At 42.9% G+C, this 21,405-nt stretch overlaps 1 protein-coding gene across 1 annotated transcript in view; it reads left to right on the top strand.

Moving 5' to 3' along the window:
• The window catches only part of FHL3 (four and a half LIM domains 3), a 242,241-nt gene that overhangs the window by 194,623 nt on the left and 26,213 nt on the right, over positions 1-21,405 (top strand). Inside the window, exon 5 of the mRNA XM_085647873.1 lies at positions 3,414-3,588. Within this exon, the coding sequence (XP_085503999.1) occupies positions 3,414-3,588 (175 nt within the window). The remainder of the gene's footprint in view (positions 1-3,413; positions 3,589-21,405) is intronic.

Here is a 21,405-nt window from a genome sequence, read left to right as displayed (position 1 = left end):
CAGGTGAATTTTCTAATGTCTTTCTATGAGCAAGTGGGGTGCACCACGGGTGCGTATTGGCACTCATACTTTTCATTCTATATATTACTGATCAAAATGTCTCAACTAATTCGATCAGGGATGTGCCGAAAATTGCCGACTATGATGTCCCAGCTTTATTATATGCTGAAGACGCAGTTTTGTTGGCTAGAACTCTGTGTGCACTACGTGATCTGGTGGAATCTTTTGTATCATTTATGTGTACCCTAGACATGAAAACACATGTTAGGAAACCACATATTATGGCATGAAGACCCGGTAAGAAATAACTGAAAGTTTTAAAACTGAGCGAAAATCCTCTTAATGCAGTTTGGAATTTCTGCTACTTGATCCTGGTGTTTGACTCAAGTAATTCCTGGTGGACACAGGTACAATTTCCCCATTTATTGAAGTGTATAACAATCAATATGTTCTCATAGCTACATATGGAGCAGGGGTATTGGGATGCCATAATGCTGCTGCCATACAATTAGAAGAAAATAGAATTTGCAGGAGATTGTTGAACCTTCCGCCTTCAAGTGCTAACTTCATTCTCCACACCCAACAGAATTTTGAGGAAATTTTATATAGTATTAAACTGGCACCCCTCCTGCTATGAGTGTGTGTGGATTAATAATGAGGCAAGTTTTAACATGGCAATAATAAATGACTGTCTGAGTCTGGATAAGGGGCTTTCCATTTCCTAGCTGAATTAAGTCCACAAATCTGGCCGTTATGGGTCTCCCTGAACTGTTTAGTATCCCTGGTTCAATCACTAATACTGAAAAAAGGGTGATCAAGCAGAGGTTTGCTGAAGGCACTTCACAGAGGATTTAGGATACTAGTTGTAAACATACTATCTGCCATTATTACTCCACCTTGGCGACCCGTGATACTGTTCTGTATCTTACTGTAGAGTTAACCCGCTGAGCGAGGTCTCTCCTTTTTAGGTTTTCGGCCGGGGATGGTTTGGCGTATAGAATATTTTTTTGATGGGACTAATGTGTGGTGCAATCTGCTGCCCCCTTTTCCTTGCAATGGTAGGGCAGAACAATCGTTGCCACACTTTCCTTTACGTCCTTTTGTAGTTTTTATCGTACGTTTTTTCAGCTTTGTCACAAACCTATATTGAAAAAGTTAGCCTTTCAGATCTGTAGATTGGTTTTAATCTTTCTTCAAATGTTAAACAGCCCTGATATTTTTTAAAGCGTGTCCTGTTATCTCAAGATGGCCTTCTTTAGTAGAAAATCAATGGAGGGGAGTAAGCTGGGTAGGTGTGACATTTAGGGGCTATGCTTATATTCTTTTTAAATTCAACATGTTTTATGTGATGGATCGATTTGATTTTAAGGGTTTTTTAGGCATTTGTTTTTTATCTAAAATGTATAGTTGTATTTTTTATCCTGTGGTTTTATGATCTTTTTAAGGTCAAACGAGATTATTGAAATTGAACATTGAGTTAAATGCTCCTGCTAACGTCTAGGCACACACGTTTTAATCTGGCAGGGTCAACTAAGCTGCTCATTACTCTGTGGTTGATAATTGAGTGCAATTAAATTAGATAATAATACGACTTGCCATTTACATTGCAAAGTATTATTATTTCTTTTAGTTAATAGTATTTTGTTGAGGTCCCTATGATGGAGATACCTCCGTTCCACGGTCTTTCTTGCAATGGTGATAACACTGACGGGGAGACAATTGTTATTGCTTAAGGAAGTGAAAATGTTTGTATGATTCAATTTAAGAACGGTTTAATGCTGCCTTAGCCTTGTAATACAATTTCTATCTTGCATGCACACCGGTCTTATGAAAAAATACTTTTAAAAAGTTCAAAATTGGGACCCAGGATCTGACAAGGTAAAAACAGGAAGAATGAAATCAAATTCTGCATCTGGATGTTTCTGTGAAACTTAACTGTTGTGTGTGTGAAGTTGGCAGCACATGAGCAGTAACCTGTGATTTTTAAGGAGGGCAAGACCATGCCATATTTTCAGGATAACTGAGATCTACTAAAATGATTCACATTTGAATGAATTATTTCAACATTTTTTTGCATGTGGAAATCAGGCATGGGCCATCTCTCTTTAGCCAATGTTGGGCACCAGTGGAGATCACCCTTGGTGTAAGAGTAGAGTTATGTGCCTTCTTCACAGTGCAGGTGGCTTGGAAATAACATTAAACGTCCCTTAAGTACAGGTGTCAGGGATGTTGTTGAACATTTGCATTATTGAACACCCAAAGCCTTCCTTGAATGTTGAAAATGATGGACTGAGAGAGGAGTGAAGGATTAGAAAATGACATTGCTTAACCAAGTCCTACAATATAAACTGATGTACGTAGTCTTTGTCTAGTTCGTGATAAGCAAGTCTAAATAGACCAAACACATTTTGAACCCCTCCACAACCCCGACGTTGCATATGGTGACAGGTTTGGCCCTGTAAAAAAACAAGTGAGGTAACTTTTTAAAAAAAAGCATAGTGTTTAAGGGCTGGAGTATTTGAACAGTGGATGCACGGTCCACCCCCACAAAGAGTCGTCATAGCATCACTAAGGCATTGAAGGGACAGTCTGGTGCAAAAATTGGACGGTGATTCGCTATTGGCTTTTCATTAAATATGGAAATATTGTGAGGTTTTCTTCTCGTACTGCTTAGAAAAATCAAACCACACACGAACAGACAGATGTGTTTGCTTGTGACATTTAATCTGTTTAGAATGATTTCATGTCCTGTTGCCTCCTTGAGTAGCCAGCCATCTTGTACATCGTCTCCATCTTGGATTCCCACTAAACTATTCTTCCTATTTCTTTCCAGTTGACATTGATTTTTTTTCTTTCTTCTGTAAAGTTTTAGGAAATGTAAAACCCTCTGTTGCGTTCTGTTCTGCCACCTTTGTCACTTTTCTGTTGCTCCTCCTCTCTTTTGATTTAACAATACAAAAGTGCTGTATACCTTTTGCGAGTTTCCGCATCCTGCGCCTGCCTCCTCTACTTCTTTACAGCTCTACCCTTCTCTTCAGATGAACATTTGATTTCGTTTTGCATTGTATAGGAGAGGTTTGGTGGTCAAGGAAGGTAAACGTGTGCTTTATGGCCCAAGTTAGTGACCCCAATAAAACATTGTTTGATCTTGGGCAGGCTACTGTATCGCCCTCTAGCATATGTTAGTAGTTAAATCTAAGGGAAGTTGAGACCAAAACATTCCTCTGGTGTGCAGATTGTGGTCTTTCCACCTATGCACGTCTTTGCAATAATTCTGATTAACGTGGGTAGTGTTACAAGCATTGAATTTTGCTGATGTCATTGCCGCAAATATGAGGCTTTTTCCAGTATGAAAGACCTTGATTGTTCTTTTTACCCAACTAACAATCTTTCCCTGTTTTCGCGTCTGGTAGGAACTGTACTACGAGGATCGCCATTACCACGAGCACTGCTTCCGGTGCTTCCGCTGCGACCGCTCTCTGGCAGACGAGCCCTTCACTTGCCAAGACGAAGAACTTCTCTGCAATGACTGCTACTGCAGCGAGTTCTCCTCCAAATGTGTGAGCTGTGATAAGACTGTCATGCCAGGTGAGCTATGCTGACAGCAGGGCTGTAAGTGGGATGAAAAAACTTGGGGGAGGGGTCTCTAAACGGGGCGTGGCAGATGTAATTAAGGGTGTGGCTTATAAACACTAAGCTAAAAATCTGTGCTTGCCATAGTGTGCCGCCCAACTGGTATTTTTGTGTTTCTGTCATTGCATCTAGATTTATAATACAAGTACATTACACCTACAAAAAGCCTGTACCATTGGCTTTGCCAATGGTTGTTCGTTGCATAAGATGAATAGGCAACAACTATGGCTTTGTTGTAAATAACATTGAAAATGCTTCAGTTCTGAAATCATGAGTCTGGGAAAGAACTAAGAGTCTCTTTGACATTACCTGAAAGGCAGTGAAGGGTGGAACTGCTGCAGAAGGAAGATTTTTTTTCACCCTGAGGATGAAGGCCGAAATGGAGAGCCCAATAGGCACCCGTCTCAGCACCTGCTTTTTAGAACTGCCAGTGCTAAGCACCGGCAGGACCCGGCCCACCTAAAGCCCCAACTGACAGTCTGCAATACGGGGCTAATGTGGTGATTGTGCTTATTGAAGTTTCATGCAGACCGCATGAAGGTTTGCAGAGGTTTTTTCAGGCCTGGGATGATTGGCCGCTTCTTTTGTGTTTGCCAGGTGTCTGAAGTAAAAAAAGGAAAAAGAGAAAAAATGTCCTCCAGGGAAAGAAAAAATACAGCCGGTATTGCCATGTAAGCTGCCTTATTATTAATAAAAACCACAAGCTTTTCAAAACATAAATCTGAAAAACACACTTTGATGAAGGAGCCTGCGGCAAGGAAAAGCATGGGACTTGGTCATAAAGTCACTGCCCTTGTTACTTCGCTGGATGAATGTTCTGACTTTGTGAGAAAGCACAGACTGCAGCATTAGGGTTGTTAGAGAGCATTAGGAAATAGTCATGCCAGTCAGTGATTGGTCGGTTCAATGGTTTGACAAAGGTTTAGAGGGACTTTAATGGCTTGTTATTGATTCCACTATGGCCCAAATATTTGGTGAATGAAAACTCATCTTCATGTGGGCTCTTGTGAAATTGTAGTATCCAAAACGTACTGTAAGTGGGTAAAAGCTGAGTATAACAGTCAAATTGAGACTGACTAGCATCACTAAGTAGAGGGGTGACCCAATTAATTAGGCATCAGGCCTTTTTACTCTTTTGAAACTTTTGCCACATAAAGATGAAATCCTATCGTTTTGTTGGTGTGTGGGGTTTTGCTCGACCAATGTGGCTCTGTTCTGTAGTTGCGCCAAGGGTCATAATTTCCAGGATTCTCATTTGACCCCACTTAGGGGCCGATTCCGATCCTGTATTTTTTTTCCCCGTACGACTCGTATCCGTAGTTTTTTACGTACGAATCGTACAAGTACCGTACAAACGGTGAAGTACGATTCGTAAGGGAAAAATACATACGAATCGCCTCTGGAAAAGTCTACGAGACGTCCCCGGACAGTTTTACGTACGAGTCGTAAAACTGAAGTCCGAGCGCACAAGTCCGATCCGTACCAGCGTTCCGAATACACAAGTGTATGGAAAACATCCCGTACGGAGCGAACTGTGTACGACCCCTACCCCGGGTACACTGGTGCCTGGGGTACGAGTCGTACGGCCCCGCCAGCCCCCCGTATGTACGCGCCGTACTCCCAGCCCCCCCGTATGTACGCGTTGTACCCCCAGCCCCGTATGTACGCGCCGTACCCCCAGCGCTACGGCGCGTACATACGGGGCTGGGGGTACGGCACGTACATACCGGGGGGCTGGGGGTACGGCACGTACATACGGGGGGAGCTGGGGGTACGGCGCGTACATACGGGGGGCTGGGGGTACGGCACGTACATATGGGGGTATGGCGCGTACATACGGGGCTGGGGGTACGGCACGTAGCGGGCCCCCTTTTCCTCGTGCATCGTGCCGTACTTAGTTTTTCTGGCACTTTTTGGCTCCCGTAAAAATATAGCCGTGCGGAGTGCTGTGGGTACGAATCGTACTTGCTGGTCCGTAAAACGCTGCCTGACTTCGTGCGGATGTCGCGTACACGCTGTCCAGGATCGGAATTGTATGTATTTTTTAGCCGTACGGTGTTTTTTACGATTCATACTGAAATGGTATTTCTGTACGAATCGTACTTACTGGTTTGTACGGTGGAATTCCCGGGTACGAGTCGTACGGAGAAAACGCTCCGTCCGACCATTTGTACCCGGGTTTTACAGGATCGGAATCGGCACCCTAGTGTCTGATGGCGAGCTGTGTGATGCCGGTGGTCTGAAATTACAGGGCCAGAATTAGAGTCTGGACAGTAATTAGTCCCTTGCACCATCATATTATAAGTTATTGTGTGGGGCAAGAGTGAAGGCTGGTCCCAGGCAGAGGGAGTCTTCCTTGCTCCCCGGGCCACAAGAGGTCAGGCAGGGCTGTGCTTGTGTCACCCAAGTCACTCCTCATAAGCAAGCCTTGCGAGGAGCCCTGGCATCATGTATGCCTCAGCTGCAGCCCGGTCATGCCCTGGCATGACCACTTTATAAAATGGGACATACCATAAACCCTTCAAGGCTTGAGACATCTTAAAGCTACTAGAATTAAGTCACAACTGAAGATCAGAGTTTGCTGACTCACTTATGACTTATGTGGGAAAGGAAAAGGAATTTGCAGATTGTGTCACATAATATAAAGTAAAAGCATCAGATTTTGGTGCATTATTATATAGCTCGTCTGTCATCTTGTCTAACATTGATACAAACAGGACCCATCACGGGTATCTTGAGAAGAAACTAGGCGTTCAGCAGATAATAATGAAAATGTTATTCACCTGCAATGAATTATTTTCTTGTGCATGGGACCACATTTTGATAACACTGTCCTTTAAGCCTGACATACCAAAATAGAACATGTTACACAAAATGAGCCTACTTTGTACACTTTCTGTAGTCAAAGGAGCACATTGTGTTCTACCAGTCCTGTTTATGCTTTATAATTGGTGTTCATTTTTGCGTTCGCACAAAAAGGCCTCTGGAAGCAACTCTTCCTATTAAGTGCATGTCCTCTTTATTATGCATATGTCTCACTTGGATACATGTTAAAATTCAGTGCTGAAGGCCTTGAAAAGAGATAAACCGGTTTGGCGTTCTTCTAAATTTTGAGTGGCCTCCTGGCGTAGTTTCCGTGTTGAGAGCAGGGTGTATCACGCAAGGTTGAACTTGTATCCACTCTGACACCCAATACTTGCATCGAAAAGAAGAAATCTGGAAACCATCAGTTTTTAGGATATTACCACCACCTGGTCAATATTATCATCGCTTCAATATTTGAAGAATGAAATTAGCAGGTAAGAGGTGCCCAGTTTACATATGCAAAGTGCCTGCCATTGTATTGCACCTCGCATGTATTTTTTTTTGTTTTTTTTTAGCAAAGTTATATCTGTTTTGATACAAACATTTTGTTTTGCAATCTGCAAGTTACAATGGTGATCGCGAGTGAGGGTCTAAGTATCACATAGTTACCTTGTCCCTGGAACGGCATGTATAAGCTGGGCTGCACACAGGTGAGCTACTCGGAGGGAGCTGGAGAGCTACAGTAGCTCACGAGCTACTGGTTGGATACCCATGGTGACCTCTTTGCGTCACGGAAGCTAACATGAGCTGTCCGTATTATAGGACATTACGACTCTTGTCATTTCATGGAAAGTATGTGACCTTATCAAGTCATGTGCCTTAATATCATTTATTTATATCATGGGGACTAACACAACCTCTTCACAACAAGGAGTCTAACTCGGGCACTCCATGTTACAAGACCTAACATGATCTTTTTAATCTCTTGGAACATAATGTCTCATCACGGCATGTGAAATAACACAATGCCTTTATATCACGGGGCAAAACCTGCTTTAAAAAGATAGAAATGTAAAATAATTGATAGGAGTCAAAAATTCAGGAAGTGGTTAGTTTCTGTTAAGATTTCACTCCGAGATCTGACTTTCCCCTTCTGGTGTGTGCTCTGAAGCTGTGGTTTCTGTCATCTGTAAATTGTAAGGAAGCTGTGGTTTTTCTTCTCTCAACTAGGCTGCATGTTGTGTTTATTAACTGAGGTCTGACCCAGAGCTGTGGCGTATCTCGTCCTTCAATGCCTCTGCTATAGTTGTGATCCCTCTCCTGTAACAAGGCTTGTTGTAGTGGCAGGCATTCTGTCCGTTTGTCAAGCTGTCACGTGAAAATGTAGTTTCTCTTCACTGAAGTGTGTACAAGAGTTCTATTTCCTCTCCTCTTCGAGTGTGCGTAGAAGAGTTGTTGTTTCTCTGAGGGTAGCAACGCTGTGGTTTCATGCTTCTGAAGGTGCGTAGTGGAGGTGTTGTTTCTTTACTCTGAGGTATGACACTGAGCTGCAGCTTCTTTCCTCCAAGATGGTGCATACATGTTCTTTGGTTTCTCTCCCTTTAGAAGTTGTTAACTAAGGATGTGGTTTTCAGTCTCCTGAAGAGATATGTAGTAGAGGTTTCATTCTGCCTCAGTAAACGTTCCAAATTGTTGATTTTTTTTCCCACTCTCTGATATTTGTTTAGTTCTCTAATTAGAAGATATATAATATAACAGTGGTTTCTTTCCTCTTGATTAAATATACCGAGAGCTGCAGTCATATTGTGTAAAAATGTATCCCAGTTGTAGTTCCCGGGCCTTTGCGAAGGCATGTGCAAGAGCCAGTATTTCATGCTTCTTTGTTGGTTTGTTCCTGGGCTGTGTTTTCTATTCTTTTGAGCATTGGTTTGTTCCTGGGCTGTGGTTTCTATTCTTTTGAGCAGAGGTTTGTCTTGGGCTGTGGTTTCTATTTTTTTGAGCAGAGGTTTGCCCTGGGCTGTGGTTTCTATTCTTTTGAGCAGATGTGTTTCCTAGAAGTAACTTATTTTCTTCTGGAAGTTAAATGCCAAACCTCTGGTTCTTTTCCGTTGAGCAGGTATTGTTGCAGTGCCTGCCCTTTTAAGATGGTATGCCTTGGAGCAGGGAAACTTATTTCATCCTGAGTAGAGGCACCCTAGGGTTGTGAATTATTTACTCTTGAGAAGGTATCCTCTTGAGCAGTTGTGACTAAGGCTGTTGTTACTTACCTCTTCAGTTGGTGGGTGTCTCAAGCGTGTGAGTTCTTTTTTAGTGACCAAGTCTAATGCCACAACTGTACTTTTTTAATTATATTTAAAATCTTACAAAGCATTGATCATACCTAAAAAGGTAACTAATGGGGTAAAAGCCAGGTTGCTAAGGCATTCCCGAATGGAAAATCCATTGAAGAGGATGAGTAAGATTATTCCAAATGCGGGCAGCTTGAATAGAAGGCACTGAGTTATGTTTTTTTCTTTTAAAGCAGGTGTATGAAAATGCTTCTTTCCTTTTGGGTTGGTGTGCCCCATGACTCTGGATTCCTTCTTTAGCTGTTGTATCCCAGTTGTTTGTTTTTCTTCTTGAGCAGGTGTGTCCTATGGCTCTGTTTTCCCACTATTTGGTAGGTTTGTCCCAGGGCTTTGATTTACCTGCTTGAGTAGCTGTGCCCCAGTGCTCTGCATTCCCCTCATGAGTAGGTGTATTCTATAGCTTTGTTTTGCCCTCCTGAGAAGGTGTTTCCTAGTACTCTTTTTTTTCTGCCACTGGGTAGCTGTATCTCAGTGCTCTATTGTTCTTTTCTTGGGTTGGTCTGTCCCAGGTCTGTGAATTCACTTCTTGACCAGATGCCTCCCAGTTTCCTGTTTCCCCCTTTAGTACTTGTTTCAGAGGGCTCTCTTTCCCCCTCCTGTATAGGTGTGTCCCAGGACTGTTTACCACCTATTGAGCAAATGTTTACCAAGACTAATTTATCAGCACTGGCTTCATTCCTCTGGAGCATATGTGTCTAGAGTTGTTTCTTTCCTCTTTAGTTGGTGTAGTCAGAGTGTGCGGGTTCTTTTCAATTCGGACAATAAATGCCACTGTACTGTTTCTTTTCTCTTGAGAAGGTGTGTTCGAAACCTGAGCTGTTTTGTCTACTTTAGCAGATATGAATAATATTGTTGTTTCTTTCGTCATGAGTTCGTGCCCCTGGACTGTGGTTTTTTCCTCTTTAGTTGGTGTGCATTGTTTCCTCTAGAGTAGTTGTTGTACAGTCAACAGCTGTTTTCTCCATTTATTTGGAGTGTACTCTGAGAATGTGTCCCATAGCTGCAGGTTTCCTCCTCTGATATATGCCTCCAAAGCTGTTATAGGTTGTTTTGGAAAGGAGAATCAAAGGTACCCCTTCCCTCTGCTGAGCAAGGGAAGGTTCCAATAGCATCTGCTGGTGACCAAGCACTTGCTCTCGGTGTCAAGGTTGGCCAGTTGATTCCATAAAAAGTCAAACCATGTCAAAACGTATAAGCAGGAGCAGTGTTGATCTCTTTGTTTGTTTGGCAGTTTCTTGAAGTGCTAGAGGCTTCAGTCACTTTCCTTTTCTCGCCAGTGTCTTTCTTTCTGGTAGAGTGAATCTTTGTACTAAGCTTTTGGCAGGCAGCCACTCAAAACAGCAGTGATCTAAATCTGAATGGCATGATATGTACCATAGCAGAGAAATTAGTTTTCTTTTTGAGTGAGGATTTGACACTGTTGCCATCGGTAGCCAACTCTCCTCCCTCTTTTTATCTGTTCTCTGATGCATGCTGTAAAGAGCAGAAGGTCCTTTATGGCTCCTATTCAATAAAAACAGGAAGATAAAGGGAAAGGAATTGAAGAGATCCAAGAAAAATAAACGGACAGAAAGTGAACTAAAGCAACGTGAAGCCCTTGTAAGTCCAATAAAGTCATTGTTGAGCTCACCCTTTGAACAGATCACCTGATCTCGGACACGAGTGATAATGTTCCTTTTATTATATAGTACTAAATATGAGAGATTTTGCCTACTTTTGAGTGCTTTCAATTTTGGTGTCAAAGTTGTACATCCAAGGTCACACAGTTATGACTAGTAGGTAACCCTGGGTTTGTACTGAGGTCTTTGCTTTCTCAGCCAGTGGTTTAGCCACTAGAGCATGTCTCCTCACAGAGGAAATGTCACGCCAGCAAAGTGGAATCCCAAACGAGTTACCCCTTCAAATGTTCAATTGGGCTATTTCTTTATTTTTTATTAAACATCATCTACCAAAAAAATCTTTAATTGCAAAACTTGATTTTATGTATATTTGGGGGTGGACATAAGTTTCAATATTTGGTGGAGTGGAAACAGTTCGGGTTCTCCAACCCTTTCTTTAGGGAGAGCTAGTTCTGATCATTGAAAATAATTGTGAGCTACTGAAAGTCTAGCTACTCATGCAATGTTACCAGACACACCCACACCCAGTTTAATCGAATCTAAGCCTAATGGCCATAGAGCCAAAGACTAGGGTTTGAGCAAAATAATTTGACTAGGAGCACTATGACAGGGCTGCCATGTGTGTCAATGAGAGAGTGGTCTTTGGGGATGTATAAACGTGTTTGAATGAGATATATCTGTATGGGTGAATGGGAGTCTGTGTTGTATGTACTTGTGTTAAAGGACATCCCTTTCACCTTAAGGGGCACTATAATATATATAACACAAACATACATCCATTTTTTAAAATGGGAGAAATTTGAAGTGCAGAAAAAAGTTCTGCAACAAATGCTCCTAATATGGAACATTTTTCAGCACTTTAAATTTCTCCTATTTAAAAAAAATTGCTTTTTTTTCATTTATAAATGACACTTTGTCTACCAGCCACAGGGATCAAGATACCTGCTGTGTTAATGCTGCACTTTGAGATGGGAGAAAATTAAACTAAATAGTAAACTTTGTTTATATGGATTTCATAAAACCCATAATTTACATTTTCTCCCGTTTCAAAGTGTCACATTTACAAACAGCAGGCATCTTGCACCCAGTGGCCTGAAGACAGGGTGCCATATTTATATCAGAAAAATACAGCCATATGTTTAAATAGGAGGAATTTAAAGTAAAGGAAACATGCTTCATAAAATATTAAGATGTAATCGGCTTAATTGAAAGTGGAGAAAACATTCACTCAGAGTTTTATAGAAATATGTGTATCCGTTTTAAACAAATGACAGTATTATTCAGCTATAAATATGGCACAGTGTCTACTGGCCACAGGGAGCAAGAGACCTGCTGTTAGTAAATGCAACACTTTGAAATGGGATAAAATTAAATCAAGAGTTAACTTAATCATTAACTCTTCATTTTAATTTTCTCTCCTTTAAAAGCATTCAGAAATATTTTGTTCACATGTTTCAATTCTGATTTGAGAACCACTTTTATTTGAGTTAAATACCTCAGTGCTTCAGTTCTGAACCTCTGTGACCCACATGGGTCATACATCTGACTCTAGCACTCCTCATTATCAGGCTGTGCTATCTGCAGCCTGAAGCCCTTAACTTTAAAAAGAAAATGTTACCCTGTGCTTATTTAAAAATGAACTCAAGGCTATGAGCTACTCTGAAGGTGTCTGGGAGCTCAGATCGATTGGATGGAGACACTTGCCCTCTTTTTTGCTATTTTATGAGGGAGGGCTGTTCACACTTGTTGGAGTTCATGGTTGGGTAACAATTTGATTGGTTATTGACTGTGGCATATGTGATACTATGGGTATGAGCGTATGGTCCTGCCATGGAATGTCTATGATGAATAATAGATCGTTCTCTGTTTAGGACACATTTATCTTTATTTAAGCACATGCTGGTGATGCTTTTTGCCTACTTGAAAGATACGACCATTTTCTGAGGCCTGATTGATTGCGAATTTTTGATTCTGTGTGTCTTTGTAGTATTTAGTAAGTTTCAGGATTCCCATAAGACAGTGGTTTCCTCCATGGGCTGGTTATGAAGGGCCTTAAAGTTGTTAAGTGAGTTTTGTCTCTAGCTCTTCTTTCTTAGTTTTAGTATCTCTCCTTTATCATTCTTTGTGAGCTGACTGGTCAGTAACAGATGTCTCAAATTCATTTCATAGCTGTTGTACACATACTTTCAGGGGATCGGGGATTCTCTCTCAAAGGTCAATGTGAGTGACGGGTCCTGGTGCCATTCCTGGCTGCTCCACAGCATCAGGAGAGCCAAGAACAAATGTTTGCCACTCAATAAGAACCTGCCATAAAATCCAGAGAGTTGAGCACTTTTCTGTAACCAGATGCATGAGTGCCTCACTGTGCCAGCTCCTCAGGAGGCTTTGGAGTAAGGTAATCATTGTGTTGCTTGCACTGCACATAGAGCAAGAGTTCAGTCTTCTATAACCACATCACCTCTCAAATTGACAACTATAATACCATTTGATGCTTGTGTCATGCTTATCCCAAGCCAAGATAAACAATAAATGGATGACACCAGATTTGTGTACTGTCAGGTTTCTTATATGCCTACTTCCAAGCTCTGTGCTGCATCGCAAACTTTGTAGTTGTGCAGTTCATGTTAAGAATGTAGTTGAGGGTGGAGTAAGTCTCACCGGATGTGACCTCAGAACCCCTGTGAGGTACTTACTCATCATTGCCTTTTTGTCCATGATTCCTCAGTCAAAACCCATCCTGCACTTTTGTTTTCAGGGGACTTGTGAGACTCCTGTGATTGTATTCTGCTCTCAGTTTTACATATAGTGTGTCCCAAAGTTTAGGAACCAGAACTCCATTGTCTGACCTTCATATATTTTGTTACTTAAAGTTTCTAGGTGTGTTGGTAAAAGATGTTTCCATGTGCCACAAGCCTGCTGACATATATTTCCAGTTTCCACAAGGCAATTAACAGGTAACACCTGTGCTCGAAGTAAATGTGCAAAGTTGGAGGCACATCTTGTCTGAGTAGTCCTGCTGTTCTTTTGCAGAAAAGAGTAGGATGGTATTTTAAAGCTGTAACCAGACTAGACAAGAACCATTCTGCAGGTCTCAAATCTACATGCCAACATTTTAGAAGTGGGAGATCTTAAAAAAATAACCTGGAGAATATATTTCTCCAATTGAGTTCTATTGCGGCCTGCATCGGGTCTATTGGCATGTATGGGACTTGCAATTGTGCTGCTGTAGGATTGGTTATCAGAAGTACAGATAGACGTTTTTTCATTACTTGCCAGGTTGCACAGAGAAAGGGCTATGGCAGGCAGAGAGAGCGTGACAAAAACGTGGTGCACAGGCCTGCAGGAGCAGGTTACTAGCAGTCCATAATCCGAGTCACTCAAGACCAGTCAGACCCTGCCGCCTGAAACCCACAGAGGAATCTGTCTTTTTGTATGCAGGAATCGGGACGCAAGAGACTAGCCTTGGAATTGGTAGTCTCCCGCCTGGATCGGGAGGGTTGGCATATATGTCCAAATGGCAGCTGATGATGACCAGGACAAAAGAAACCTCTGTGCAGCAGATAAAAAGCCTTAGCAGGAGAAGGGATTCCAGGCTAGGCGCATAAACAGCTAGATGACCTCAGAATTAACAATAGTCTATCTCTTGTGACTTGAAATCACCACACCGCTATTTTATGTTGTAAGAAATCACCACACCACTATTCTATGTTGTCATTATGATGGATCTTGGTGGAGGGCATTTCAGTATCCATTTTTGAAAGGGATACAAGAGATTTCGTTGCATAGCCAGTCAGACTGGCTGTCCTCTCTACTAAAAACATCGAGGTTAGATCTCTCAAGGGCGGGAAACATGAAGAAGCGGGATTTTTGGAACTTGTTGAGTTGGAACTAGGGTTTTTTTTTTTCTCCCTAGTCCAAGGATTACACAACCCTCTTTTCTCTTGCTTATCCTTTATTCCTTTTAAGGATTCGATTGAGACGCTCGATTGATCTCTGTTGAGCGATGGGTTCCCCAAGTCGGTATTGCTCCTAAGTTGTTGATTGAGATTGCGCCGGCAGTCTTGGCCCAACAGGGCATAAGGCAGCAGATCCAGTGTCCTGAGACGTTTGCTTTTTCTCAATAATCTTCAGCACGGACAAGCCTGACTGGGTTGTAAATGAGGACAAAAAAAAAAAAAAAAGATTTCGTTGCATGTGACTTGATCATTTCTGCCAACAGCTGAAAACACTGGGTCCATCTATGGAAATGACATGCAGTAAGGTTACCTGATAACTGAATGCTTTCTGGTACACCATATTTGTCCATGTTTGCTTCTACAACCCTTTGCAATCTTGGTCTTTAGTTCGCTTGTTGAGGATCACAACTACGACTACCAGAATGCATTTTTGTCTTGAATTACTGAGGACTGGAATATGAGACCCCTAATGTCATGGAGTCCTCTGGGAAGCCTAACATTCGGCTGAACTGGTGCATAAATGAAGGTGCGGGCTGGGATACTTCTGTGTGTGTTTTTTTTGCGAGAGTGATATATGTGCAAGATTGCCAAATCACAGAAGTGGAGGGATGCCCTATGGCAAAGATAAAGGAGTGGCACAAATGCCCGTCTGGCAAGCCACAAAATGTTTTTAGGTCTCGCCTGGCGAACGCAGCGCGAAGCGCTGCTGTCGCCAGCGAGATCTATTGTTGCTGACTTGCCTCGGAAGTGGGACAGGAGATGGGCACACGCAGGCTTTGGCGGATTTTAGTTGGTGTACGCGCACGTACAGCCACACGGTGTGCACATCTCCTGTCCTCTTCCGTCCTGAGCAGCCTCATGCAATTTCATTTTTTTTTTTAAATGCGCACGCGCGCTCCAAGCACTTACCGGCTCTTGTTGGGACTCTGCGCTGCTCCTCTGCTGTTCCTGCCGGTCACTGCAGCAACACGCGGGGCTCCGTTTTGCTCACAGGAGCCCCGCCTGAAATCCTGCTTTGGCCGCACCATGCACCATTCACGAAGGCGGGGTGGGCTCCCGCCGGACTTCCTGTGCTGTGTTTTTTTTTTTTTTGTCTTGGGTACTTTGGCGGCCACCTCCCTGGGACGCACGAGCCGCGCAGCACTCATTAAAGTCCGGCGGTTTTGAAGTTCGCACATGCCGCCACTGGCCACGAGCCGCAGAACACGCAAAAGTTACAGGTACCGCGCATGCGCGGGCAGCCCTCTCCCTCGCAGGTCTCCTCCCCGGCCCGGATATGGAGCTGCTTTCTCTTTTGCTTGTTACTCTAATGTAACCTAAGCCACAATGACACCTATTTGCTTGCGACGTTTTTAATTCAAAACAATCGCTAAAGTAGTTGTTTCTGAAAATGTACGCACCGTGTAAATTATATGGGCTCGATTTTAAAGAAGATCAAGAATCGTAAAATACACATTATAATCACAATTATAATTATTTATAACATATATAATTTGGCGCATAGAAAAAAAGTCTTTGGAAAGTTTAATTTCTATGTGAAGCTTGGTGGTAGTTAGTATAAATGTACTCCAATGGAAGATGGACGCCCGCATCGCAGACTAGTCAAAAAAAAAACTGTGCCTTCAGAGCTTGTCTGTTTCCAGGGTCTCTTTATTTCCATGTAGTTCCTCGGTTCTTGACATAGAAAAGGGACGAAAGAGCAGAGTGCTCATCGAAACAAAAGACGAGCTTGTGTTCAGCCTACTCACCAGAGAGCAACAGAAGCTGGGTTGTTTCCGGAACTGGGTTTTCGAAGCCGGAAGTACACTCAACTATGGCTGCTAGGAGTATTAGGACGATGACAGCAGAGGCGATAGGGAGATGGAGCAGGGTGTGTCAGTGCACTGCTGTATTGGTCCTCTTCCTGCTTCCGATGCCGGGTGAGCATTATGGGCCATATGTAGGAAGCCAAATACCGGTCGGTAACGGCCGAAATTCGGTAAATATCCCGTTACCGACCGGTATTTAGGCATTTGCGATGTAGGGGGCTGATTTTCTGGATTCGGTATTTACCGAATCGGAAATTAAGAAATCGGTAAAATACCGATTCGGTAAATACCGAATCCAGAAATGCTATGTAGGGGGCACTCAAGTGAGTGCATCATTGGTGTCTGGATTCGTTATTTACCACCAACTACAAGTTGATGGTAAATGACGAATACCTTTAAAAAAGCATTTTTGTGCTTTGTTAAAAATGCAATGTGGCAGACATACATGCCCTTAGGGCATGTATGTGCGCCACATGTGCACACATGCACGAATCAGGGGTGCAACAGGGTGTCAATGTGACACCCTGCCACTCATGATAATGCCTCCCCTATTACCGATTCGTTATTTACCGAATCGGTAATGGTAACTGGCTTCCTATTCATTCCTATGGGCCCCCAGGCCCATAGGAATGAATGGGAAGGGATGCATTATTACCGATTCGGTAAATACCGATTCTTAAATACCGATATTTACCGAATCGGTAATAATTACCGATTGATTACCGACATTACATTTACCGATTCATAAATACCGAATCGGTAAAATTCGGTATTTTAGAATCGGTAAATATAATTTACCTACATATGGCCCTATGTCTCTAGGACCATCAACATCATTGCTCCTGCTACCTGTAGCCATTTACCCTAACCTCCTTTCGAGGGGAGGCAAATCGTATATCCGCAGTGAGGTCGTCTTTGATACAATTTTTTTTAAATTTTACTTTCTCATTAGTGAGTCTTGTGTTTAACCCTCTTTACCTTCAGCGTAGGGTAAGCGATGCTGGACTTCCCCTTTTAATGTATGTTCACAGTGTAGGTGGTCTGTGCCTTCGTTTTTCTCTTCCTTTTTATTAGCTCAATGTCGTTGTCCTCTGTTCTCCCTACTTTAAGAGCAAGGCGTGTGCATCTAGGTCTGTATACCTTTATTTCGAGTTTGTGCTCCGAGTTATCACTCGTCTTTCTTTAGTCGATAGTCTGTATTGCGATGCCCTCCTCATTTAGTGATTGTTCACATCCCATGTAATCCCCTAATGGCCCTACAATTGCTTCTTTTTAGGTCGTGCCTACTAGTCACTTCAAGCTGTGTACGAAAAGATCTTTTGTTCTCTTACCGTGAGCTTAGAGCTCGCCATTGCTTACCCACGGTTTGCTTTTTTGGCCTCACTCTCATTTGTTTACTTTGTATTCATTAGCTTGTGTTGACTTGCCTTCTGTTCTTCGCACAACGCTGGATCATGTCCCCAGTACTCGTGTCCTTTCACTGTTAAATTTTCAGGCACTAATTTTTTCTTTCTGTATAAGTCTTCAATGACAGTGCAAGTGTTTTCCAGCTGTCTCCCTCATGTACTTCTCTAGCCCTCTGTGCTCCATAATGCTCTCACTCGGCTCTTGTATGTGTACTTCTCTCCCACCCCCTATGTATTGCACTCACCCTCATGTGTTAATGCCCCTTCTTTGTTTTGTCGCCCTGCTCTTTAGCCTGTGTGGTACTTTTCTCTTCATGCTGCCCATGTTGTATACTTTTTCCCGCTCTCTGTGTTGCTTCCGCTCTTGCCCCCTGTGTTGCTTCCGCTCTTGCCTCTTGTGTTGCTATCTGTGTACCTCATCCTCCATGTTGCTATTCATGTTTCCCACCCTCCATGCTGCTTCCGCTCTACCTACCTTCGGTGTTGCTTCCGCCCTACCTACCTTCGGTGTTGCATCATTCAACCCGGCATTCTATGTTGCTTTCCGTGCCATAGTTTTTGCTTCTCACCGCCTTTCCGTATTGCTGTCCGCAACCTTTCTGTGTTGCTTCACCTTGCCTGGCCCAGAAAGAAACAAGCATTTGCAATGCAATAGGTCTCGCATTACTGAAAGTTTGAGCTAGTGGCGTTGCTTTATTGCTTGCAACACCAATAGCTCAAACTTTAAGTAATGCGAGACCTATTGCATTGCAAATGCTTGTTATTTATGTATGCATGTGGTATTTGTATACGTTAACCTAGCCAAATGGCAGCAGAGCACTGAAACAGGTCAAAGCAGGAAGACAGTCAAAGTGAATTTGGAGGCTTCGTTTTTTGTAAGAGCTTGTGTGTTTGTTAACATTATCGTTATTTAGCATTATTTAAAGTGATGTGCCTACATCTGTTCCCTGAAATCAATACCCATCCTTGGGTACACTTACATCTAGCGTGTACCTTGACAGCCCTGGGTGAACCTGAATTCTTTTCATTGCACATCTCAGCAGTGCCATGCACAGGTACAAGTGCCTTGCATGAGCGCTACTCTGCAGTTGTCAAATTTTGGCTGATTTCCCAGGGCGCCTCCCAGTTATCCTGCTTATGCCTTAAGGATGCTTGTCTACATTTTGGTCATGTACTAGTCATGACTGTTGGTAACCCATTTTCACTACAGTTTAGTCAGTTCAGATACGCTGCAAGTCATTCACCTACATTTGAAACCGTGTGAAAGACTGGCACACTTTCTTCAGTAGCAATGGTGCTCAAAATCTTAGATGCATACATGCCCTGATGTGAACCCCAAAAATATCTGACAGTGGGGTTTGAAAATTCGTTGACCCAGAATGGGTTATTAGCTGTCAAATTGATTTGTTGTTGATGAATTATTATCCTATTCAATTATTTCTGAGCCAAATCTACACCCCTACACGTTTTTACATTGCACTCCTACTGTGTGATCACCTTGACCACCATTACTTTGAACATTCTTATCTATTGATTAAAAGACTTGAGCGAATTCTAAGGCAGAGCGCCTTTGATTCAGCTGTGTGATAGTCAATTGATCTCACTTAACAGGTCGTTGTCATTACTGAATTATATCCCTTCAAGCCCTTGTTGTGTTTTATCTTGATCTAAATTTGAGCTGGGTTTGGGCAGTCCTGAAGGATGTGAAGTTGTCGCTCCAGGGTCTGAGTACATAGCTGCAGCAGGTCAGTTACCTTTTTTTTGTGCCCTTCATCTCCAGTCTCGTGTTGTCCTGGATGCGTGTATGTGGAGAGCCACTGGTGATGGTGGGAGGTGGAGGTGGTTTCCGAGTGCAGAGACATGAGAGCAGTGCACCTGTTAGGCTACTGAGATGTTGAAGAAGGATTGATGCCAGATGCATGGAGTTAGAAGAAGGAAGCAGTCCATGTGAACGAATGGCACTCTAAGCAGGCGGATCCTCAAGTGTGAGATTGGTCACCTAGATGGGGCACAACAGGTATTTCCAGTTTTCACCCGACCAATATGTGATATGGTCTTTCATTTTATGCCCAGCAAGTTGGCCGGTGCCCAACAAGGGATAGTCTTTGCTTCCCTATGCCCAATAAATTACTTTGCCAATTTCCACAGTAGAAACTAAAAACAAGTGTTCACTTGGATTTCATTTGTAACACGATTTGATTTCACATAATTCTGTGTAGACTTAATGTATAAGAAATGTTATAATAAAACAGACATATGTTCCGTAAACACGTACTTTTTTCAATTTGAAGTGGTGAATAAACAACCGGTACTTCATTATCTAGATATCAAATTTGATTCAGCATGACTGAAATGTATTTTAAGTCACACTTTGTAAAGCATTCTTATGACATTAATAGTTAGGTGAGTGATGAGAAACTGTTAAGAAGCACCCCAAGTGGAAAAAACAGAAAAGGAGCAAAGTGATCAATCGAGTGAGGATCAACAGTAAAATTGTTTCTTTGGGGAGACAGCCAGTCTTTTTACACATAATAGGCCACAAAGGATGAATACACAATATGCTGCATGCACATGACTGTGGTCTCATTGTTTTTGCCGATGGTATTTCAGCTCCATTGGTAGGTACTAGGGTCTCATCAGGGCTGAAGAATAGACCTTGTCGGATGGTTGTTACTCTGAGCGTGGTCTATTGGTAAGTTGTTGACTGGATCAGGAATGTGCTGGCCAACACAGCTCGAACTGTAGCAATCCTGTATGCGAGTGAGAAGCACCACTCCTGCTGCACCGTTGCCGCTTTTGTTACAGGGAGCCGATATGGCAGCATTGCTGGAAAACCGGCCCCCATTAACAAAACCAGCCACCACCCTTCCAGCCCACCGGGAAAATGCCCGGTGCCCACTACAGACATTCCAGCCCTAGCAGTAAGGACGGTTATGTGCCCCATTAGCCAATAGGATTCAGTGCCACTGACCCACTGATAGCTACACTCCTGAAAAAGTAGAAAAACAATTAACCTTGTCGATCAAATAACACTTGATAAATGAGTCCGCAATTCAAGGTGAGCACCTGACTACTAAAGAATGCCGCACCCGCCACCACCATACTAAGGAGGTAAATGTACCTTAACCAGATGTACATGATGACACTGATCGCTTCTCCTGATCACACGAAGCGTGAGCCTGCCTAAGGGACGTTTTCAGCCGGATGCTCAGCTTAGCTTTGATGGTTTGCCCCCTGAGAGGAAGTGAAACTAAGTTCACCCTGATGTCGGCATGTTTGTTTTCTGCAAGTCGGCGTGCACTCTTAAATGTTCACAGCAGCAGATCTATTTTGTAAAGCACTCATTCACCATTGAGACTATTTCTTGGTGCTGATAATACATGCAGTTTGTTCCCCAAGTGGACGATCATGTTTTCAAATTCGGAAGGATGAAAGTCAGAGGGGATCCTCTTGGATTTCAAGCTTTGATCAGATGACGAGACACAGCTTCCTGCCTGGACACAGTCCACAGAGCCTCCAGACTTGCAGGATGAGAAGTGGTGGGGAGATAGCATTGGAGTGGGAGGGCCCATGTGTGAAATCTGTCACAGAAAGAACTGCATAAGAGCCACTTATGCCCCCTCCTCCCACCAAACTCATTCCTGTAAACAAGAAAAATGGAACCATGCTATGGCTGGTGCTGAGCCCCTGTAGTATTTTCACATCGCTTAACCAACATTGGCTGTTCAGAGCCTCCAAGATGAACTGGAAATGCACACTTTGCAGTGGTTTCCAGCTTGTCTTCCCTGCCTCCATGTGATATTGGCTTCTTACTGGGGGACTATGTTAAG

This window comes from Triturus cristatus, chromosome 3_2 (assembly GCF_964204655.1).
Source record: "Triturus cristatus chromosome 3_2, aTriCri1.1, whole genome shotgun sequence".
Classification (NCBI taxonomy): domain Eukaryota; kingdom Metazoa; phylum Chordata; class Amphibia; order Caudata; family Salamandridae; genus Triturus; species Triturus cristatus.
Note: the sequence above shows the minus strand (reverse complement) of the source record. Positions and strands in the feature narration are given on the sequence as shown.